Source organism: Cicer arietinum, chromosome 6 (assembly GCF_000331145.2).
Source record: "Cicer arietinum cultivar CDC Frontier isolate Library 1 chromosome 6, Cicar.CDCFrontier_v2.0, whole genome shotgun sequence".
NCBI classification, from domain to species: Eukaryota; Viridiplantae; Streptophyta; class Magnoliopsida; order Fabales; family Fabaceae; genus Cicer; species Cicer arietinum.
This window is the reverse complement of record NC_021165.2, coordinates 2,457,335-2,479,623: the sequence shown is the minus strand read 5'-3', so window position 1 is coordinate 2,479,623 and position 22,289 is coordinate 2,457,335. Positions and strand designations below refer to the sequence as shown.

Sequence of the window (22,289 nt, the reverse complement as noted above, 5' to 3'; positions counted from 1 at the left end):
AGTTTGAATTTTTCAAATTATTTTATTTATTTTGATGAGTTTTTTTTTTTTTACTTCTCTTTTTAAATATTTGTTTCCCCGAAGAATTTTAATTCATGATTAAAAGTTAAGTATACCCAATTTTTATTTTGAAATCATAAATATCATGTTCATGTTTTATATCTCAAAAAGATAAAAGACATTTTTTTTTTGAAGTCCAAACCATATCCAATCCAAATATCTAAAGTCCAGACCCAAAACAATTTTATTGAAACTGTCAAAATTACCAAACTATATTGTACTTATCAAAAAATCGTCACGTCGACATTTTCCTTAATTTTTTTGGTCCCGTATCAACTTTTTGTTAAGTTATATTCGGAAGTTTTACTCTACCATTATTTATTTATTTTTTAACGCAAACCGATCTCTATATTAAAAGAATAAAAACTATGTTTGCGTTTTAAACTGATAGTCCAGCGTTTCAGTCTATAGTTGCTTCTCGCTGCCGCATCGTCGTCTGTACCTCCTTCGCCACCGCATCTTCCACTGCACGTCCCTCGCCGCGGGTAGATCTCTTCGTTTTCACGTCTGCCACTTCAATCTCTATCTTCCTTTTATGTGTTGTGTTGTGTTGTGTTGTGCAGTTTCTAAGTTTCTCAATTTTCAGCTGTTAGGATTGATTGATTTCAATTTTACTTGAATTAGGGTTTCTAAGTATATCTCGATTGCTAAGTTTGGTTGTAAGTGTATCTATGAATGTTTAATTTGTCTAGGGCACAAAAAATCTGAAGACCCACCCTGAGTCCCTTCTAATTTATTAATTGATATTGATGATTTGTATTATATGATTGTCTCTATCTATAAGTTACTCATATGCTGAAGATTGCTCTTACAGGGAGTTTGGAGGCTTGGTACTCTGGTGTTTTAATCAGCACAGTAGAAAATGGTATGCTTCCTACAAATGTTAAGGGTCTTTTCATTTTATGTTTAAGAATGTGTCGTTTGTTTTGATTTTCTGTTTACAAGTTATATAATTTCTTGTACAAATATTTGACAATGTGAAATAAGATGATATTTTTGTAACTATAAGTGAAAAGTTAACATGGACATTTTTATACCAATTATCTCCTTGTTTTTGTTCCGATGGATATATATATTTCAGCCCCTCTGTTTTCCTGCATCATTAGCATTAGTTATGCTTTTCCCCTTTCAGCATGTAAAACTCTAAATTACTTCATCAATACTTTTTCCAACTGTGCTAGTTGTATGCAATATTGATTCTATGATTGTGTGGTGATATTTGTTGCATAATACGACTTAACTGCCGACTGTACGCCTGTTGCAGTTTTTTGATGGATATGGATATCATGGGACATCATTTGAGCAGACATATCGATGTTACCCTGCTTCTTTTATTGAAAAGGTTAGCATTCCTCTCAGGCTTCCGTTTCTAATATTATGTACATAGAAATTGAAAATGTAGATGGTATTTTATGTTAGCTTCCTTATTAATTAAATAGGTCTTGTTTATCATAAATTAAAAAATGGTTTGGTTGGAGTGAGTACGGACTTTGACCCAAAAAAAGAGAATCCGAGTTCGATACTTAAGAGGCATCCCTATTGGGAGGTTGCAAAATCCGAAATGTTAATTCTCGTGTACAATCTTTTAAAACCGGCTTGATCTCTTTATCATGGTTTAATTGGTTCAACCATTTAATCCCAGTTGAACCAGTTAATAAATAAAATGATAAATAATAAATAATAAATATACGGTGTTAAATTTTATAGTAAAGGGTTAAATGTGATTATTTTTCATTCAGTATCAATTTTAACTTGTTTAATTTACTTTTATTAATTATTGCATTGTAAATGACGACATTAATTGAAACTAAGAATATGAAAAATCAAATAATTTTGCTTATATACAAAGGAATAAAATGTAATTATTAAATATGTTTTAACCATGGCTCCACAAACCCTAGTGACAAGTAAGAACAATAAAAAGACGCGTCCGCAAAGTTGTATGCCGGGAAACCATTGTTGCAGCACTTTCAAATTCAAAGCAGAACTATGAATCACTTTTTTTATGGAAGCAATACAAGCAAATCGTTATCGACAAAACCACCAAAACGACGGCCGTGTCTGTGATTCCCCTTTCCAATGTTCAGTTATCACCTCATCACCTCTCCTCACTTTACTTTCACAATGATCGAGTACCACGGTCTCTCCTCAGTAATTACCGCACTGGTTCTGTGGTTATGCCGGGGACTGTCTGGTCCAAAAAGTATTTCTCCGGTTCTTTCAGACTACCAGTTTTAATGACCTGACTGGCTCAGAACCAACCCTGGCTGGTCCGGTCCAGTTGTGAAAACATTGCTTGATGCTCTACACAGCCGAATTAGTCCCATAGCAGGTCCAACGGGTTGAAGTTGTGGGGATACCCTTGTGGACCTAATGGAGAGCCAATTCCCTAATTACAGTGGGTTTTTGAATTAAGAAGAATCAATATTTGGTGAATTAATCAAAATATATTGGATATAAACTTAAATCAATTAAATTAAAAATTTGTACCTGATATTTATTATTAAATGAAATATAGGCCCAAAGTTTGGACTTGTTAAGGGGAACGAACATTTAATTTGGAAAAATAGAATAATGAGCAGAATTGTCAAGTTTGTTAATGCATATTGAGCTCCCATTTTGATCTTAAGTTCAAAATTATTACCTCTACTTCAGATTTCCTTAAATACCAGCTGATAGTAGTGGAAGACCAAGGTTTGGAAGCTGGTTGAAAATGTAGAGTGTTGAAGCTTGAAATGTCAAATCTAAAGAAAGAAACTAAAGATACTCAATAAAAGTGGCTTTGATCTTTAATAGCAAATGTATGAGGGGTGTGACATTTTTAAAGTTTAAACCAAATATTTCATAAAATTATCAACAAGATTGAAGCATGAAATGTCAAATCTAAAGAAAAAACTGAAGATACCCAATTTTAACGTCCTTAATTATCAATATCATGTAGTTATTATACGAGACTTGTGATATTCTTTAAAGTTTAAACCAAATATATATGGATAACAATTCTAACTTTTCCGTCTTATTATTTTTTGCATCTCAATCCTGCAGCCCCAACTTGAAAGTGGCGACAAAAGTAAGTTTCAATGTCCATATTAGATCTGAATTTTTGGAATCTCTTGTTCTCTATGTTCCTGTCTAATGTGGAAATTAAATTATCGTTGTGCTTCAGTTATAATGCCTCCATCAGCCCTTGATCGTCTAGGTTAGTTATGTCCTGTTATCTATCTTGCATTCTTTTCCCAGATGAATAATATGTATCTTATTTATGAGTTTTCAATACTAATATCAAGTTTAATTTGCAGCATCTCTGCATATTGATTATCCGATGTTGTTTGAACTTCGGAATGATGCTGCTGAGCGGGTTTCTCATTGTGGTGTTCTGGAGTTCATTGCAGAGGAAGGCATGATATACATGCCATACTGGGTAGGCATTCAAAAGTAATTGTTTGTGAACATGCTTGTAAGCTTGTTTCCACTAATATGGTCCTCCTTTGAGTTTTGACTTCTTTTAATTTCATGGTTTATTATACAGATGATGGAGAACATGCTTTTACAAGAGGGGGACATTGTAAGAGTGAAAAATGTGACACTTCCAAAGGGAACATATGTTAAGTTACAGCCTCACACAAAAGACTTCTTGGATATTTCCAATCCAAAGGCTATGTGAGTCAATGTTATTTATTTTAGTTGAATAAAGCTATGACATTTCCTAACTTACAAATACCTCTTGCAAGGATGCAATTCTGTAGCTTAAATACTTTTCTTCTTCCAATTTTGTAAATGTGAAGCATCCTTTCATATCGTCTTTCAATGATAGCCATGCTGTTTGATGTCATGTAGATCTAGTGATTGTTATTGTGGCCCACTCTCACCCAGAATACTAACTTAAGTTTGTTGGTTCATTTTCCTTTTAACCAACATGTACTTTTGGTTTTAGTTTTCATAGGAACTGGTCAACAGGTTCGGTGCTAATTTTAGATTTGAAATTTAGTTGGACCTGACCCCCGGCCAAAGGCTTGCATACTGGTATGGTTTTGATAGTTATTTACAAAAAGATGCAGTCCGGTCCATGGAAGAGTTGGATCCATTGAGAATATATTGTAGGAAGCCTTACCTTATTTGCAAGAGGCTGCTTCACGTCTAAAACTCGCGACCTTTGAGTCATGCAGTGGCCAATCTGACCATTGTTCTAAGGCTTCCCGCTCATTTGGCCATATTTATGTCATTGACTTGTCATCTACTATGATGCCATTTCTTTCATCTCTGAAGAACATTTACATGGCGATTTGGCAATTGAATTCACCTACTGCATCAATAAGTCACACTGATTCACAGAATGTGGTATGGTTGAAAGCTTGATTTTTTTATCACATTGGTTTGTAGTCAAGACAGTGACAAAGATTGAAGTTGAATACCCGTTCCTTCGAAGACATATTTGTGTGTGTGCCGTGTGGAACCAAATCAAGTTAGTGAGAGGACAAAATTTTTAGACCATTAGATGTGTTCTATATAACCATGAATGTACAAGATTAAAACATATAGTTACATGGTTTTTTTAAGTAATCACATGACTACAAAATAAGTGTAATGTTGATCATCCATGAATGTGTACATAGCTACGTTTACTCATATTGCTCATAAAAGTAACCATCTCACTAGATAGTAGATACATGATACATCGACACCCACACACAATAATATATAGAGTTTGATGCATGATGCACAGTTTTTGCATCCGTGCTCCTTAACACGTGTTTTGCAATATTAGTTGTAAGAATTAATTATTCCATATAATTATTTTTGATATGGTTTCGAACAAGATTTAGTTACAAGTCTTCTATGAATTCATATCAATTAGTGATTCAGGGAAGTATTTTTTTTCTTTTCGTCTTATGGGTTTGGTTTTTTAATTATTATCTTCACATCCTCCATTAGTTCTGTATTTACTTGCAAACACTCATTGGAATTAGATCTCTGTGGATAATTGAATAATTTTTTTTTTCGTGCAGCTTAGAAACTACGTTGAGGAATTTTTCCTGCTTGACTACTGGAGATAGCATTATGGTGGCTTACAATAACAAGAAATATTATATTGATATTGTAGAATCCAAGCCTGCCAATGCTATAAGCATCATTGAAACTGACTGTGAAGTGGACTTTGCCCCTCCCTTAGATTACAAGGAACCTGAAAAGCCCATTGCTCCACGTTCTGCCGGAAAGGCACCAGAAGCAGGTAAGAGATGGTTTTTTGTTTGATATTCTTAAGAGATGTTGTTAATGATTATTGGTTCATGTTTCTGTTAAGTTGACAAAGATTATTCGACATTATGCTTGTTCCACTTCTCTGTATTTTTAGTTGACTGTTTATTTTAATTAAGGACACATCCAATCTTTATGAAGCATGAAGTGTATTTTTATTTTTGTAAGTAGGAGCTAGTATTGGCGGTGGAGTTCTTCGACGATACTGTAAAAGAAAAAATAGTTTTATTTTTTACTTTGGAATGTGAAAAATGTATTTATGAAAAACACCATCTAGTTTTCGAACTTTTGCTGAGATTTGAAGATATTACTGTAACAATGTGTTATTCTAGTTGAAGGTCACGTGTACATTGCAGAGATGCAATTCAATGTCATTATTAATACTTTTCTATTATCAAGACTGACACTCTTGTTCCTCCTTTTACAGAAAAAGAAACCCCTGCTGAAACTGAACCCAAGTTCAACCCATTTTCTGGATCTGGGAGACGCTTGGATGGAAAACCTTTGAATTATCAGCCTCCACCAGTTTCTTCTTCTTCTTCAGGGTCCAAGGACAAGAATACTGGAATTCCTAATGCCAAATCACAGTCTTCCACAGCTTCTAGTTCACAAAATAATGCTCTTCAAACTCAGGGCAAGCTTGTGTTCGGGGCCAATGCAAACCGCAGTAAAGAGACCGGAAAGGTAATTCTGCTGCCTGAGACTGCTTCTTTCTAACATTTAAGTAAATGTTTGGAATTACACTGAGTTTGACAAAATCACGGTGATACTGTGATTTTGTTGAACATGCAAAGTATAGTTTTTGTCGAAATCAGTATTGTCAATTGTGGATCGCGGAAAATAGCGATTTGTTCAAATCCTGATATCCTATAGTGCTATAGCGCAACAATAACCTTTTGACAACACTTTGTACTATATAGTGTACTGTGAAGCAATAGCGATTTGTCTAAATTCCGCTATGCTATAGCACTGTAGCTGCTATTTGACAACACTGGTTAAAATCAGAGTGGCACTCCATGATAGTATCAAACTAAACTCAAATCCAAACATACTCTAAGTTATATGCTTATTGTTACCCTCAGATTCCCCCTATCCTCTCAGTTGTAATTGAAGGACTGCTAAGTTTTCCATTTTCTCTGTTGGCAGGAAAATGAGGCAAAAGCAAAACAAGAGCCCCCTAAAGAGAAAGAAGAAGATAAATTTCAGCCTTTCACCGGGAAGAAGTATTCTTTACGAGGTTGATTAATATATTAAATTAAACACTTCTAAACTTTTATCATAAGTTACTCCGTTGGCCTGTGCATCGATCCAAGTCTATTGCAAAACTTGTATTGTTTGTTTTGTTTATTGTACTATAATCAAAAAGATAGACCAGTAGACAGCCACAGAAAATAACAAGATGTTAATCTTAAATTATTATAACTTGTGAATGAACACCGATTCTTCTGTGGAATGAACTAAAGGGACCCTTTATTTTAATGGACCTTATTATTACTATCAGCCAATATCATGGGGAACTTCTTTTCTCACCTTTCACATGCTACACGTCCAAAAAACGTTTTTTTTTGTTGCTCTCTGGAAGTATTCTTTCAGGCAAAAACAGTTGTTTTTTTGTTTGGAAGCATACTTCTAGACACATGTGTGGTTCTTTAGAAATAAAGGAGATGAAAGTAGCTCTCATAATGTTTTTAGTTCCAAAGTGAAACCTTTTGCAGTTTCATCTTTTTAGAAAGATAGCAGGCCTTTATCGTTTTGCCTTTGCTTAAAAAAGATTTGATAAATCTGAAGTCTAAAGGTATTAACTGGAGATGCAGAGTTTCTTATAAATAAACCAGACCTTTGGTTTGGCGGTAGTAATTTACAACCATTTATTATTTATTTGTATTATTAGTAAGGGAAAACGTTTCAAGCCTTTTAGCTGTTGAATAGAGTTATCCTCCAGCTTCTTTATTAATGGTACAAAACTTTTAACATTATTGATTGAAGGGAAAGAACCAAAATCAAAGGTGGGATTTATTTCATTAATAATTGAATAAACGAGAACACCTTTAAATTTTCATATAGCAAATAAAAGTCATAAGATATTTTGTATACTTGCAGATAAAAGTCAAAGAAGGATAGACACCCTTAGTATCACCAAATTAAAGGTGCACTTTAAATTTTCATATAGCAAATAAAAGTCATAAGATATTTTGTATACTTGCAGTTCTTCCTCATACCCCCATAAACATGTAATAAAAAATTTAAGTCGTCCTTTATCTCTTTTTAAATAATATTTTTCTTCCATGTTTTTAGGTTTTTCAATCCAACACCATTTTTTTTGGAATTTTAAGTAGCCTGAATTGTACGAAATAAAGATTACGATTAAGATAACTCATTTTTAGTTTTCTGAAATTTCATATTGTTAAAGTGATTGAGACACATTTATATAATAATCCTTAAAAATTATAATATCTATTAAACATGCTACGCGTCTGCATTATATAAATACCTAATAAATATGACGGGAAAACAATTATTTTAACTGTCGTTTTCTATTTCCCTTCTAATCTTTAATATAGATAATACTATTCAAATACATTGAAGCTAACTATTACAGGATTTGGACAATCTCATTAAAAAAAACTCACTTGTTTAATTATATTTTATAGTTGGCAGTAAAATTATAAATAATTTAGGTCAAGTTAACAATGTTATTGTCATTAAGTTATAAAGTAAACGAGTCAAATTAAAATTATTAAGTAAATGATACTGCTGTGTGAACCCAAAAAATATACTATTTTGTATTTCTTTTTTATAAAAAATAAATATATTAGGAGAGGAATCTCATGTAAGTTCAATAGATAACTGTCTGCTATAAAAAAAATTACTAATAACTTGTCACTTTCGAAATTTTAAACTTGAACAAGCCATAATAAAAGAAATAAAATGACCGACCATCTGTGAACTTCAATGGATAAATAACTTTGTAATTTTATTTTGTCATTATTTAAATTTCAAAAGAAAAAACTATTAAATTTTAAAATAGTTATGATATTTACACACTTTTAATTTTTCTAATTCAATATATTTTTTATTTATTTATTTATCTAATTTTCTATCATATCATCCAATATAAAACGTCTATCACATTATTCTTTTTATTTTTTTTTTAAGTTGTATAATTTAAATATCATAGCCTTGTAAAAAAGGTTTTTTTTTTTTTTTTTGCACACAACCTTGTGAGAAGGACAGAAACGAAATCTTAAATAATCTGTTATGTTTTTGCTAGGCAATGAGATTAATGTCCAATTACTTAATTCAATTAAATAATAATTAGCATTGAACACTAGTAGTGTTATTGTCTCATTGTGAAAGTCAAAAGCAGTTGGATTTTATGTGTACAAAAAAAGACCTCACTACACCAATACATTACACCTTTCAATTAATCAATCAATAATTGAATAAAATTTGTAAAAAATAATAATTGAATGCGATGGAGAATCACCACTTGTTGCATTGCACCCATTCATTCATCATCATAATCATCATTCATATATCATCTTTATTTATTTATTATTCTATTCTCTCTCTCTATATTTCATCTTCTTCTTCAACTTCATTACTACATAGTAAACAAATTTCACCCTTTCAATCTAGGATAATGATAGAAGAGACTTTAACTTCAACCCAAAACTAAAACACTGAAAAACAGAAAAAAAATATCATCTTTTTATTTTTGTGATGGAGTCGAAGACTCTGCGTTTCATGACCCATCAATCAATTTTTTCCATGGTTGGATCTGGAGACCTTGATGGGTTAAAGAAGTTGGTGGAAGAGCTGAAGAAGGAGGATAATGATAATGGGTCGTCATCATCATCATCATCGATGTTGGTTTCTGATTTGATGTGTCTTCAGAATGAGCATGGAGAAACAACACTTTACATAGCTGCAGAGCGTAATTTGAAACAAGTTTTTAGCTTTTTGCTTCAATTGTGTGATTTTGAGGTTCTAAAGATTCGGTCCAAGTCTGATATGAACGCCTTTCATGTTGCTGCTAAGCGTGGCAATTTGGGTATTCATTCTACCTATTCCTTATTTTATTTTTTGCTTTGGGTTGGTTATGCTGGCTATTGCTATTATTGGGTGAACTGTGTTTTGTGACTTGTTCTTAATATTTTTCTGTTTTAAACTTCCGATTCTCAGATTTTGGTCTTAACTTCCGAGAAAAGAGACTTTGATAATTTAAAGTTGTCAAAGAATTGTATCCATAAGAGTTTGAACGCTCCTGATTGTTTCGTCTTTAAATAAAACTTATTAATCAGTTGAGTCCGATTACTTGGTTACTTAACTTCAAATCATATGAAGTTTTTTTTTTTTTTTTAAAAAGTCATGTAAAATTCTCTTGAAACTTTTGTTCAGCTTGCATGGCTTTGTACATCTTTTGAATTTTGGAATGCATAACACTAAAAATAAATTGTTTTTATGTTAAATTTTCTGTGAAGATCTTCCTGTTCCTATGATAGATTAGATGGTTTAACTAATATTTACTTAACTTAATGGGGCAACACTGGTAGACAATGTTACAATATACAAAATATTTTACTTTCTTTCCATTTTTTTGATAAGAAACTACTATCAATTAAAAATGCATCAAGGATCAATTAATGCACCAAAATCATGAGATGACACCTATTGAATTTTTAAGGATGGTAGATAGCTTTGGTTTGACTTGTAAAGTGTAACCTTATGCAGTGAATGAAGTATTATCATGTTCTGGTTAAATATATTTTTTGGGTATGTTGATGTATGTAATTTAAGTAATTCAATCATGATACTAGTGTCTAACTTTTTCCAGATATTGTGAGGGAGATTTTGAGTGTCTGGCCTGAGGTTTGTAAGTTATGCGACTCCTCAAACACCAGCCCCCTATATTCTGCTGCAGTTCAAGACCACCTGGATGTGGTGAGTGCTATTTTGGATATTGATGTCAGCTCCATGTTTATAGTCAGGAAAAACGGAAAAACAGCGCTACACAATGCTGTTAGGTACGGCGTCCTTCGAATTGTGAAAGCCCTTATTTCCCGGGATCCAGGAATTGTCTGCATCAAAGATAAAAAAGGTCAAACTGCATTGCATATGGCTGTCAAAGGACAGTGTACATCAGTGGTGGAGGAGATATTACAGGCTGATCCTACTATATTGAACGAACGAGATAAGAAGGGTAACACAGCTCTTCACATGGCTACGAGGAAAAGCCGTTCGCAGGTTAAACTCATTCTCTGAAACCAAATATAGTTCTAGATTCTTTTCAAAAGCTGAGCACACCACATTATTAATTATAATAATGTAGATTTCTTTTGACGAATTTCTCTTTGTGTGTTGCACTGATTCTCAATACTAGTTTATATACATAATGCGACATTAATTCATAATTTGCCTGTTTTTTGTAGCAATAAATTCTTTGTCTCAATTTTTATTTCTGCTTCCTTTACTGACTTACTGACACATGATTCTTTTGTCAGATAGTGATCCTTTTGCTAAGCTATGCATCTTTGGATGTTAATGCCATCAATAAGCAGCAAGAAACAGCCTTGGATTTAGCAGATAAACTTCCATATGGAACTTCAGCTTTAGAAATCCAAGAAGCCCTCGCAGAATACGGTGCCAAATATGCAAGACATGTTGGTAAAGTGGATGAAGCTATGGAACTTAAAAGAACAGTAAGTGACATAAAGCATGAGGTTCAGTCACAACTCATACAAAACGAAAAAACTCGGCGACGAGTTTCTGGCATAGCTAAGGAATTGAAGAAACTTCATAGAGAAGCCGTTCAAAACACCATTAACTCTGTCACAGTGGTCGCAGTCCTTTTCGCCTCAATAGCATTCTTGGCTATATTCAATTTGCCCGGTCAATATATAACTAAAGGATCAGAGACAGGAAAATCTAACATAGCTGATCATGTAGGATTCCAAGTTTTTTGTCTCTTGAATTCTACCTCTCTTTTCATTTCTCTTGCAGTTGTTGTTGTTCAAATCACTTTGGTAGCTTGGGACACAAGAGCTCAAAAGCAGATTGTATCGGTCGTTAACAAGCTGATGTGGGCTGCTTGTGCTTGCACGTGTGGCGCTTTTCTTGCGATAGCTTTTGAGGTTGTTGGAAAGAAAAAATGGATGGCAATCACCATAACTGTTGTAGGGACACCAATTTTAGTTGGGACTCTAGCAAGCATGTGTTACTTTGTTTTTCGACAACATTTTGGGACTTTCCGCAGCGATTCTCAGAGACGAATCAAGAGAGCAAGTGGAAGTAAATCTTTCTCATGGTCTTACTCTGCAAATATATCGGATTTGGATGATGAATACAATTCAGACATTGAGAAGATCTATGCTTTGTAAGATAGTGATTGTGCGTTACCGCACAATACAACATTGGATGGTGGATGTGTATAGTATGGTCCGAAATAAGTTCCGATCCATTGTGGGCAACTTCTTACAAGCATTGATATATTATAAAATTATAGTGATTATGATTTTATAATATATCATTGGTTGTTAAAAGTCGGCCCATTATGGATCAAAACGCATTTGGAGTGTACTAAAGTTTCTTCACAACACAAACAATATTTCGAGTTTCCACCTTTTAACCGAAACCAGAGGAGTTTCCTTAGTGATAAGGTTTGCTTACTAGGATTCATCTCTCTAGTTTATCTGCTAGAAGTTTTAGGCTGTACTTGGCAATGTCTGTGATTATAATTAATAATCAGCACTTGTAGATTTATATGTATATGTCATGAAGGGAAAAGGCATTTATGTAATTTATTTTTAGTATCATGCACAAGAGAACTGTGCTTCCTCCCTAGCCCTGTTGTGATCGAAAATGAGAGGGTGAAAATTGAAAGGAGAGAATGTGATGTTATTTTCTCAATAATTGATTGTACAGAGAAAATAATGAGCACAAATTTTGATATAAAGTTTACATCAGTATTGTTTTTCTAGAATGGAGAGAAAACACATTTTAAAGGGTCAAATCATTGTTTTCAATTTTATCCATGCACATGGAAGATTTGTTTTTCACAATTTTCAAGATTAAAAAAGAAATTATGTCTATCATTCGTCTTTTCTTTGCTTAAACTTTTCATCAGCTAAACAGGTAGAACTATTTTTCTTTTTCTTTTCTATTAATTCAAACAATATAAAAAATCTATTATTTTCTCTTTATTTTCTTTCCGTTTACTTTCTGTTTCACTCTCTTCAATAGTTTATTCAGTCAAAAGAAATCCTCATTCTAAGGAGTTTTTCAATATAAACACTAATCAAACATTTGTTTATTATATAAGGTAAAAACAACTTAAGTTATTTATTTATTTACATAGGCTCTTTCAAATACATCTAAATAAACTATACATGGACTATTATTGAAGAGGATTTTAAATTTAGTTGAGACATTTTTAGAATTACAATTAGTAAATATTGACAAGCTTCCAAGTCAATACTCGTTTATGAAAATGAACTACCTCATTAATATTAAATAAAACGAAATTAAGCAGCCCATCAAATCATCCTGAAGTAATAATGAAATCAAACAAAATACAAAATCACTTGCAGTACGCCAACTTAGACACTAAGCAAGCATCTAATTGCTTTATTATCATATACTATATGCATAAAGCCACATGAAAAAGAGGTACTTAACAATAAACAACTTTTTCCTAAAATAAAGTAATGAAGTATCCCTTATGTCCCACACGGTTTTCAACAAAAACAACAGAACCATGTGGGTATCTAACTTGTTTATGCTTACAAGGTCAAAAGAATAGCCCGGCCTGGCCCGGGAAAGCCCAAGCTTTATCTTCATTCCAGAATCCATTTTTCACCATCCCAACTTTCTTCTATGATGATAAGTAGCAGCAGAATAAAAGGAGCTACTATTATGATTTACAATTTTACAAATCAATACCCAATCCCATTCAAAGTTCAAATACACATACACTGGGATTGGATCAGTCCATAATAAGACTGATGATTCAATAACATTTTAGCTAGCTAGCTAGCTCTCTTGGATGATCTTGGAGGTACATAAAGCTCACTCAAATGAGGTCTTCTTGGTTCTTCTTGTTTTTGTGCCTCCTCCTGCATAAACAGCTTAATTAAACACTTATAAAATACATGTTTATCATAAAAGTGCTTCTGTATAAGCTATTTCTATAACAAAAGATGAAATATAATTAAACTGCTTTCATATAAGCGATAAACTGTTTTCATAAGTTATCGTAGAGAACTTATGAAAATAAGCTGAAAACAGCTTATGGACATGTTATAATCTATTTCCATAAGCTCTCTCAAACAGTCTCGCAAATGCTTATGCTAGTGAATAAATTTAAATTAGTCAATCAATAAAAGGCCCTAAGTACACTGCACCTTTGACTAATATCTAGAGTTTATACTTCTTAACATGCAGAATGAATAAGTCAACAACCTTTAATAGTGAGGTGGAATTTCTGCGTGTCCGTGCCTGTGTTCGAAAATGTTCACGATGCTGCTGCTGCATTTGCTGAAACTGTTGTAGCCTTGCAACAAAGTTTATTCCATTGTGTGAGTTTCCACTGTCCATGAATACATCGCCATCCTCTGTGATTTGAGATCCACCAGACATGTGATGGAGAAATTGATAGGGGTTCCCAGAGGATATTTTTTTCAATTGCTCACCATTGAAAGAATATGATGGCACGGCTTTTAAACGAGTTTGTAGTATCTTGAAGGCAGCACTTTGCTGCATAAGTTGGTAATAAAATGAAGAGTCAATACAAACAGCAAACCATGTCTATCATCAAGATTTATGAGTGTTAATACATTCAAAAAAGAATTTGAAGCACTAATTTGAAGATAAATATGAATCATGTGAGGATGTACCTGAGGAAGCAACATCAGAAGACCATACAGTGCTTTAAATAACCATGTATATCTTCCAGGTTCCAGAAGCTGAAAAGTTAAATAACCATTTAGGTACATAAGACAAACAAATTAAAATTAAAAAATAAAAACTCAACTAAACATCACATGTTACAAACATTAGAGTGTACATGTACTGTCTGTGTACTTTAATAACACTGAAAACTGTGTAGATTTTATGATTAATCACCTGCAATCTAAGATAAGCAAAGACAGGAGTTTCCAGCAAACGAATCAATTTATCCAGCTGTACAAGGAACTTGACATTAATATCCTCCTCTACCAGAGATTGAATCACAACACTCGCATGTTGGTAAGTCTGTCAAGGAAAATAATTTATGTTAAAAAAAATACACACATAATCCAAATAATCTAAGCACTTGTACACAAATACACATTAATCAAAAAGTACACGTGTGAATACGTCATTTGATGCACATTCGCAATAGAACTTTAAATTCAAACTAATAATCAAAACCAAGCCAGTGCCACCTGGTGGGAGAAGACTCGGTTATTGTTGCTGCAATCAAAACCAAGTTATAGATACATACCTGAGCTAAGAAGCAAAGACTTATAATCGCCATTGGAGAATGACACCACGAGGCATACAAAGAAACATATAAATCCTTCCCGGCAGGATTTACAAGTGATTGCTTCAAAAGAACTCTAATCTCAGATAGTTCTGATGATGTGAGTAAGATCAAATTCAAAGCCTGCAATTTTTTTGAAAAGGGAAAAAAATCAAATGCAGATGAAAAACACTTCGCTACATTATTAGATGGCTAAAGGTGCATATATTTTGGACATGGCAAGTCAAAACTGCATATACACCAGTAATCAACTTCTCAGCAGTTCCTGAAAGCTCCCTGCTGGATTATTGGCTCTACTTATGCTTACTTTCAGAACCAAATTAGAAGTTAATAAATATTGTCAAGTTCTGTCAGATATTACACAAGAAGACATTATTGACATTTCATGAAACAAGAAGTTAATCATAAGAGCCACAGGTATACAACATGTGATGTCTGTGGTTCAATTTTCAAACATCTCTGCCAATCCAAAACTTTAGTAACAGCCAGATCATGTGACTTTCATAATTATTTCCATGAATTTACAATAGATTATGTGAACACTGAAAATCAAACAACATTTTCAACAATCCTTTCTTAGAGATGCATTAAAATGACTACCTGCAATTCGAATATGAACCCACAAAAATTATTTGAAGGAAGATTAAGATTAATATCAGGTCTCATAAATTGATTTACACACTTATTTCACGGAATATGAAGGAATAATTGCAGGTAAAAATGAGGTCAAGCCAAAGATAGACTCTTCAACTTAGAAAAGTCAGGATCTACCTGAACCATAATTAATGCAAAATCCAAATCAGATTCCCCTTCTAGTATTGTAGAAAGTTCACGGTAGACTCTCTCAGCATTCAAAAGCACACAAAGCCGGCGGATTATTAAAGCACCACGCCTAGAATATTATACAGAGTTAAAACTATAAAAAAATGTGGAAAATACCAATTAAAAACATGTTTCAGAAAAACCTTAACAACTTAAGGAATACATTGGACATAGGGAAACAGCTTACTTCTCCAAAAGGGTATTGTCTACCCGGAAATTGTGCACCAGGAAAACAACAAGCTGACGAAAGTGCTGAAGATCTTTTGCAATGCATGCATGAACATCAAGAACTAGAAGAACAACCTATTACAGACAACAACATCAGTGAATTTTTAATTTGCACAGAGTGAATAATATTGCGAATAAGTCCTTACAAGGCTTGGGCAATTCTCATCTCTTGAACTAACTTTTAAGACTAAGAATAGTGAAAATCAACCCTAATTAAAACACTTCATATGCATGATGGTTTGCACCCTCTTGCCCTAAGGCACCAATTCTCTCGAAAATACAAGATAATTTCTCTTTCTTCCCTTCTATTATTTTTAATCTACCTTTTCTAAAACCTCCTAACTATCAGAAATATAACAATTATTTACAAGATAAACATACAATTAAATCCACATTTGCGCAAAGACTTTATAAATGAATGCTTTGATGAAGCAAATTTACTAAAAAAATGGTATCGGAATACAAGGCTACCTCATCAGATGAATCTGAAAGTGCCTTGAGCAGGGTGTCGAATATGTCATTCAGAAATTGCAAAACCTGACATGAAAAGTCGATATCAATATGGGAACTAAAATCTATCGTTGACATAAAGGACATACAGAAAAGCATTACCAGAGCATTTCAGATAAAGAGAAATGATAATTACTTAAAGAAGGGTTGGCATTAATAAATAAACAAAATTCTTGGCAAAAAGGATGAGAATGACATGAAATACCATAATTATTTCTCTAAGTGGCCCAGACTAGTACAGGTGGTATTATAATTAAACCATGTCAAAAATATATTAGATGCCTAATTCCTAGAATACCGGAAAGAAAATCACGCTGCCTTGTCTCGTCTGTTATTTAGGAAGAGCTAGTAGGTACAGATAAAAAAAAGCAGCGGAATTGCATTGTTTGCTGGTTACAGCAAGCAGCATTCATCAACTAGATATGAAGAAAGTAGATAAACTCGTAGATGTACAGGGACTTCAAAAATTTCAAAAACAAAAGATGGATTGAAAAAAATCTTATCACCTCAGTACGATAGTTATTTAAAAGGGTAGATATCCAGTGCAAAGCTTCAATTCGAGTAGCCTCCCATTCACTAGATAATTGCCTGACCAGCCAAAACAACCCAAAATCATTCGACAGAATAATCAGTGCAAAGCTTCAATTCGAGTAGCCTCCCATTCACAGAAAAAATATCCTCATAATAATTTCCATATAGTTTCTAAGTTGGTCAAGACACTGTACAAATCCATAACATTTCAATTGCATGCAACACAAAACTAAAACCTAGCCTCTTTTCCAAGGATATAAAAACTACACCTCCTGGCAATGGAGAGGATTGCCTCTACATCAAATGCTTCAGCTGGATCAGCCTTGATGGCTCGTAGCTCTTCATTGGTTTCACGAGCAACCTTACACATATGCCAGAGATAACTTCAAAGTTTTGTTTTACATGAACGGAAGCAATGTAATTGACAAACGGCTAAAACAGAGAGAAAAAATAGACAGAGAAAGAGAAAGAAAACGATAGAAGCTCAAGTGAACCTACAACTCTAATTTTCTCTTCTTTATCTGATATACAAGGCAAAATGGCTCCAAGAATGTCTGCATAATATGGAACAAGCTGGTCTCCACCAAGTTTGACAAACTCGTTTATCTGTTAAAATAAGGCACAGACATAAAGTTATATATAAAATACAAACGAAACAAAGCAGTAACATTTTTGCTTTTAATATAAAAGAAACATTTGTTTGAGAAAATTCCAACACTAAGCATACAGTATGGTTAATTGGTAACACTTACCCATGTGATAGCTGTTAGCCTCGTAAATTCATCTGAAGAACCTGCCCTCTGTACTAGTATTTCAGCCATTCGACCATAATCTACAGACTTCAAGAGTAGCACTGCTCGAGTCAGAAAATGACAAATGAACAAAAAACGGGGATAATGGCAAAAAAGAAGAAATGGACTCTGAAAAGTGACAAAACCCTAACAGCTCAATCAAAAAGGGGGAAATTAGCAGGAGCCTTACTGGAGAGTTCTTAATTTCTTGAAGAAACTCTGAAAGAGCTGAATCAGCTTGTTGACGTATTTCATGACTCGAATCACTTAACATATTAAACAATCCTGAGAATCTCGCATACAATTAGGCGGTTGACATCCATTTTGTATAAAAAATGAAGAGAAAGAAACAGACCATTCTTCAAACAATGCACTCACCATCAAGAAAATCAGGAAGAAAACCCAGCATATCAATATCAGGAACACTGTCCAATACAGTAATCCATCCTACCAAAAACTGTCGGACATATGGATTCAATACATTCATGCGCTCCCTCAACAGTGGTATAAATTCTTCAATACTAAGATCGGAAAAGAAAAGAGGAAGGAATGAGGCGGAGAAAATCGGAATAAGAAGGAACAGGTCGACTTTCATAATCTCATTTTGGAAATGAAAAGTGAAAGTTGCTTCATTTAGTACGAGATCGCTTCACACATAGCGGTGTTTACGCCTCTCTACTACTGAAGCTCTGTTCAAAAGTTGCATATCAGAGATTCTGTACCTACAAGTCTTCTGAAAACTAAGAACACTAGATACAGAGAAACAAACAATACAGAAGTGAGAGGATGGCGAACCTGAACTGATCACTTTCAGTCACAATATCCTGTTCCAATAGAGAAATGTGTAATCATCAGTTGATCGATCTAAAGGAAACAACAGCTCAAATTATTGTAAAATCAATCCCTAATAAGCACATGTATGGCATCTGCAAACATGTACAGCCACACAAAGGTTTTATTTGGAGTCCAGAAATAACTTATACCTTCACAAGCCGGTCTAAGAGGTGAGCAGCACTTTGTACATTTGCATCTGAGTCTGCAGAAAGCTTGCATAAGGCATCAAAGATCTGGTTGAAGAATACAATAAAGTCACCTCTCACAACCTGACATAAAATTAAAAAGATGCCATTAGACAACAGTAGATGATCAGATTTGAGCTGTACACATGTCAGCACAGTTAAACTCTCACCTTAGCTATGTTATATAGTGCTTCACAAGCATAATAACGAACTCTGCTATCTTGGTCAGAGAAAGAATTTAGCACAGGGGGCACAATTTGCTGTCAAGTACAAGGATTATATCTAGGTAAGACAGATAGTGAAAAAAGCATTTACATGCGTAAGTAGTGAAGTATGTCAAAATAAGCTCAATAACAAAGTGAAGAAATATACTATTACTAATGCACGTTTGCAATAAATCATTCCAATTTCCAACAGAATAAATTGCTGCCAAGTGTTAGATATGATCTAGCTTGCTGAAATTCCAAATATTTCAAGCCCATCCCTTAAGATATGACCATTTTTTCCTTTCTGATGTTACTTAATCAGAAAGTTGGCACGTTCGGTGTCCATGATACCAGTGTTGTTAAATGGGGGACATGGCTGAATGGTGTGGCTGATATTTTTTACTTGTGAAAGGATGCCCACCACGTCTGCCCCATAGACCGCAATGGCGTGTGTATATGGCAGATTGTTTTCCTTCCGCCGTCAACAACACTGCCATGACAAGGATATGAAAATTGCACCTATAATTGTTTCATCATGTAATCAAGTATCAAGGGCGTTGAGGTACCATTAGATCCATTGACCCCTGATAATCTTGTTATGTACTACTGTTTAGCATAATTTCTCAAGTGGAAACATATATAATCATATAACTGTAAGCCACGAGCCCGTGACAAAATAAATAAAAAATAAAGGAAAAAATTAAAAAGAGTGTCAAAAGTAGTGAGCAACCCCTAACCTCAAGATGCTGAGCTGCTTCAGAAGTCAACCCAACAGTTGCAGCAGCTAATCCTATCAATCCTCCCTTCATTCAAAATTAAATTTTCCAAAATTAAAATAAAATCATCAACAACTATATAACATAACATGATCAATCAAATAAAAAAATCGAAAAAATAAAAAATGATACCTTTCGATGATTGGCCTGTGGTGAATAAGTGTATTCCGTAGTCAACAAATTGATAACAGCCGCAATTTTATCATGATCTCCATTAGCAGCTAATTGCTTCACTATATTCTCAATCTACACACAAACTCATCATGATAATCATAAACCCTCAAGATTGAAAAAATTACAAAAAAGAAAAAGAAAAGGAAGAAAAGTGAAACCTCAAGAGCAGCATTTTTGCGCTTCTCATAGAGCTTATCAGCAAGATTACGAAGAACGGCTGCCGGAATAGACGACAGAGCGTCGGCCATAGAAACAGCCGACAAGGTGGGAAACAGCTGATTATTGAACAGTGTGAAACTTTGAGATATCAAATTCGTTTTCGGATCTTTTCTTGCTCCAAACGAAACATTTCAACCAAAATCCGAACAAGTTCAAAAAAATTTGTTTTGGGGGGGATAATGACTGACGTGGAAAGTGACTGAAATTGGAACAATTTGGAATTTGGAATTCAGATGAATCAGATCTGATGAAATTCGGAGAATTGATATTGAAATTGAAATATGACAAGAAAAATTGAAATTGAAATTTAAACCTAATTGTTTTGATTTATTTTAGTTTAAAAAATGAATGTTTTTTATGTTGACTAAGAAAAATGAAAGATATATTGTTTTTGTGTGTTTTATTTATTAAATGAAATTAATTTGCAATAAAATTTTAATTGTCAAATATTAAGATATTATTGAGTTAGATTTTAATTATGATAGAATTTATCAATATTTTTTAAAATAAAAAAAAAATAATATTTAAAAAAATTTGTAGAATAAAACTATTGAGTTGAGTTTACTAAATAAAACTATTTATGTTGAAGCAATAAAAATTAAAATTTAAAATAACGTTTTATTTTGAATAACAAAACTATTTTTATTTTTTTTTACTAAATGAAACTGTTGCGTTGTAACAATAAATATTGGGATTTAAATCTTTTGAGTATATATATAATAATTAAGATTTTATGATTTGAGAAGATATTTTATGATTTTGAGTATATATATAATCTTTTGAGAAGATGGTATGTTAGAGCGAATAATTACGATTTTTCTTTGGGTTGTCAACTTTATATCAATACTAATTTGCTGAAGTTTTCCTTTTTGAGCTAATTATATATCATTATTGTTATGGTAGACATTGTGTGTAATGTTAGTATTATTATTTTTTGTTTTTATGAACTATTGGTATTCAAAAGTCGCGTTCAATTTTTTTATCAAAAAAGCTGTGTCTTAAGTTGGAGCAATTTAAAACGAATAACATAAATTTTAAAATAAGAGAATAAAATTTTCTCAGCAAAACTCGTAATTGATATTCTAGAAAATTAGACTCGTTGTCAGTTAAATTAATAATAGCTTGTATATTATTTGATATATTAGTCTTACAAGTTGTATTAATCTTATCATATCATCTAATATTTGATATATGTTTAGGAATATCAATCATAAATTTTTATTCATAACTAAAAACATGTATTTTATCTTTTTAAAATGGATTATTTTCTTATATATGTCGTTAATGTTATGAAATCAATTCTCTTTGTATAAAAAAAACTAATTGTCCTTCTCTATTTTATAATGTTTCGATGATAAACATGTTAGTTAACTAAAAAGAAAAAATAATAATGTCATTTGTGATTAAAAGAAAAGTCCAAGTGAGTAATTTTTCTTTTGGTCATTCTTTTAGTAAAATATCTATATATACTCATACAATTTATACATATATCATTAGACACTAAGAGAATTATAAAAATAAAAATAAAAGTAATATGATAGAAATAAGAATAAAGAAAAAATAATCCGTTGAATAAGTGTGAAAAAATTGTAAATGTTTAAATATAATAATTTTTTTTAAAAATGTGATGGAACAACAAATACCAAATTCTAACTTAATTTATATAATGTGAACTGAATGATAATAAAATCCGCACATGCGGAAGAGATATTTAAATCCATTTTAATTTAGGTGAAAAATTCGTTTTGATCAGGTGCAGATGCAGGTTTTTATCGAAATTAAAATTCGAATGTTTGAGCCAGTACAGATTTGGGGTATTGATATCTACCCCATAATCGTCACGTTAGTAATATTATTGTCATATTTAAGTTTTATATAAATATATGTTCAATATATTTAATATTTTTTAAATATTAAAAATTATAATATTCTTTATAAAAATATATTTTTAGTATTTTTAATTTTATTATTATATAATAATAATCATTTTATTATATTAATTATAATTAATATTATTTTTAAATTTATTATTTATATATATAAATAAATATAAGTGCAGATGAAAAAATTCATATTTATTATAAACTAAAATGTGAACTTAAAGTTCACATTCAATAAAAATAAATGTAAATTCAATATAAAAACGAATGTAAATATTTCTCAACTAATTGAAA

The 22,289-nt window shown here is 32.5% G+C and overlaps 3 protein-coding genes across 4 annotated transcripts; 2 read left to right on the top strand and 1 right to left on the bottom strand.

Annotated features, from left to right (window-relative positions):
- The first annotated feature begins 348 nt into the window (after positions 1 to 348).
- LOC101494818 (uncharacterized) lies at positions 349 to 6,795 on the top strand. 2 transcript variants are annotated; one of them, XM_004503299.4, is made up of 10 exons: positions 349 to 545; positions 875 to 925; positions 1,325 to 1,402; positions 3,106 to 3,130; positions 3,227 to 3,259; positions 3,360 to 3,481; positions 3,590 to 3,720; positions 5,067 to 5,290; positions 5,744 to 6,000; positions 6,463 to 6,795. In XM_004503299.4, exons 2-10 carry the CDS (start codon positions 923 to 925, stop codon positions 6,556 to 6,558), a joined length of 969 nt encoding a protein of 322 aa, XP_004503356.1. In that variant the 5' UTR covers positions 349 to 545; positions 875 to 922; the 3' UTR covers positions 6,559 to 6,795. The 2 variants fall into 2 exon arrangements, with proteins under 2 accessions (XP_004503356.1, XP_073226456.1); XM_073370355.1 differs by having other exon boundaries at positions 467 to 565.
- Positions 6,796 to 8,829: 2,034 nt separating this feature from the next.
- LOC101494501 (ankyrin repeat-containing protein At2g01680-like) lies at positions 8,830 to 12,159 on the top strand. The gene is made up of 3 exons (XM_004503298.4): positions 8,830 to 9,370; positions 10,154 to 10,563; positions 10,821 to 12,159. The coding sequence occupies exons 1-3, from the start codon at positions 9,040 to 9,042 to the stop codon at positions 11,694 to 11,696; spliced, it is 1,617 nt and encodes a 538-aa protein (XP_004503355.1). The 5' UTR covers positions 8,830 to 9,039; the 3' UTR covers positions 11,697 to 12,159.
- Positions 12,160 to 12,839: 680 nt separating this feature from the next.
- On the bottom strand, positions 12,840 to 20,412 carry LOC101493968 (protein VAC14 homolog). Its single transcript, XM_004503297.4, has 20 exons — positions 20,055 to 20,412; positions 19,855 to 19,968; positions 19,684 to 19,749; positions 18,911 to 19,000; positions 18,705 to 18,824; positions 18,517 to 18,545; positions 18,100 to 18,242; positions 17,912 to 18,006; positions 17,683 to 17,769; positions 17,429 to 17,536; positions 17,200 to 17,291; positions 16,906 to 16,987; positions 16,361 to 16,426; positions 15,849 to 15,964; positions 15,611 to 15,731; positions 14,801 to 14,962; positions 14,440 to 14,568; positions 14,211 to 14,279; positions 13,777 to 14,070; positions 12,840 to 13,430 (listed from the first exon to the last, which is right to left on the bottom strand). The coding sequence occupies exons 1-20, from the start codon at positions 20,142 to 20,144 to the stop codon at positions 13,344 to 13,346; spliced, it is 2,160 nt and encodes a 719-aa protein (XP_004503354.1). The 5' UTR covers positions 20,145 to 20,412; the 3' UTR covers positions 12,840 to 13,343.
- Positions 20,413 to 22,289: the final 1,877 nt, after the last annotated feature.

Bases quoted from the DNA above. Each gene is read 5' to 3' on its own strand.
- LOC101494818 (XM_004503299.4), top strand. The intron at 3,721-5,066 runs GTGAGTCAATGT...TTTTTCGTGCAG, and splicing joins ATTTCCAATCCAAAGGCTAT to CTTAGAAACTACGTTGAGGA. The intron at 6,001-6,462 runs GTAATTCTGCTG...CTCTGTTGGCAG, and splicing joins GCAGTAAAGAGACCGGAAAG to GAAAATGAGGCAAAAGCAAA.
- LOC101494501 (XM_004503298.4), top strand. From the start codon at position 9,040: ATGGAGTCGAAGACTCTGCGTTTCATGACCCATCAATCAATTTTTTCC. The intron at 9,371-10,153 runs GTATTCATTCTA...AACTTTTTCCAG, and splicing joins TGCTAAGCGTGGCAATTTGG to ATATTGTGAGGGAGATTTTG. The intron at 10,564-10,820 runs GTTAAACTCATT...TTCTTTTGTCAG, and splicing joins CGAGGAAAAGCCGTTCGCAG to ATAGTGATCCTTTTGCTAAG.
- LOC101493968 (XM_004503297.4), bottom strand. From the start codon at position 20,144: ATGGCCGACGCTCTGTCGTCTATTCCGGCAGCCGTTCTTCGTAATCTT. The intron at 16,427-16,905 runs GTGATAAGATTT...TTTTCATGTCAG, and splicing joins TAAATAACTATCGTACTGAG to GTTTTGCAATTTCTGAATGA. The intron at 14,071-14,210 runs GTACATCCTCAC...CAACTTATGCAG, and splicing joins TTCTGATGTTGCTTCCTCAG to CAAAGTGCTGCCTTCAAGAT.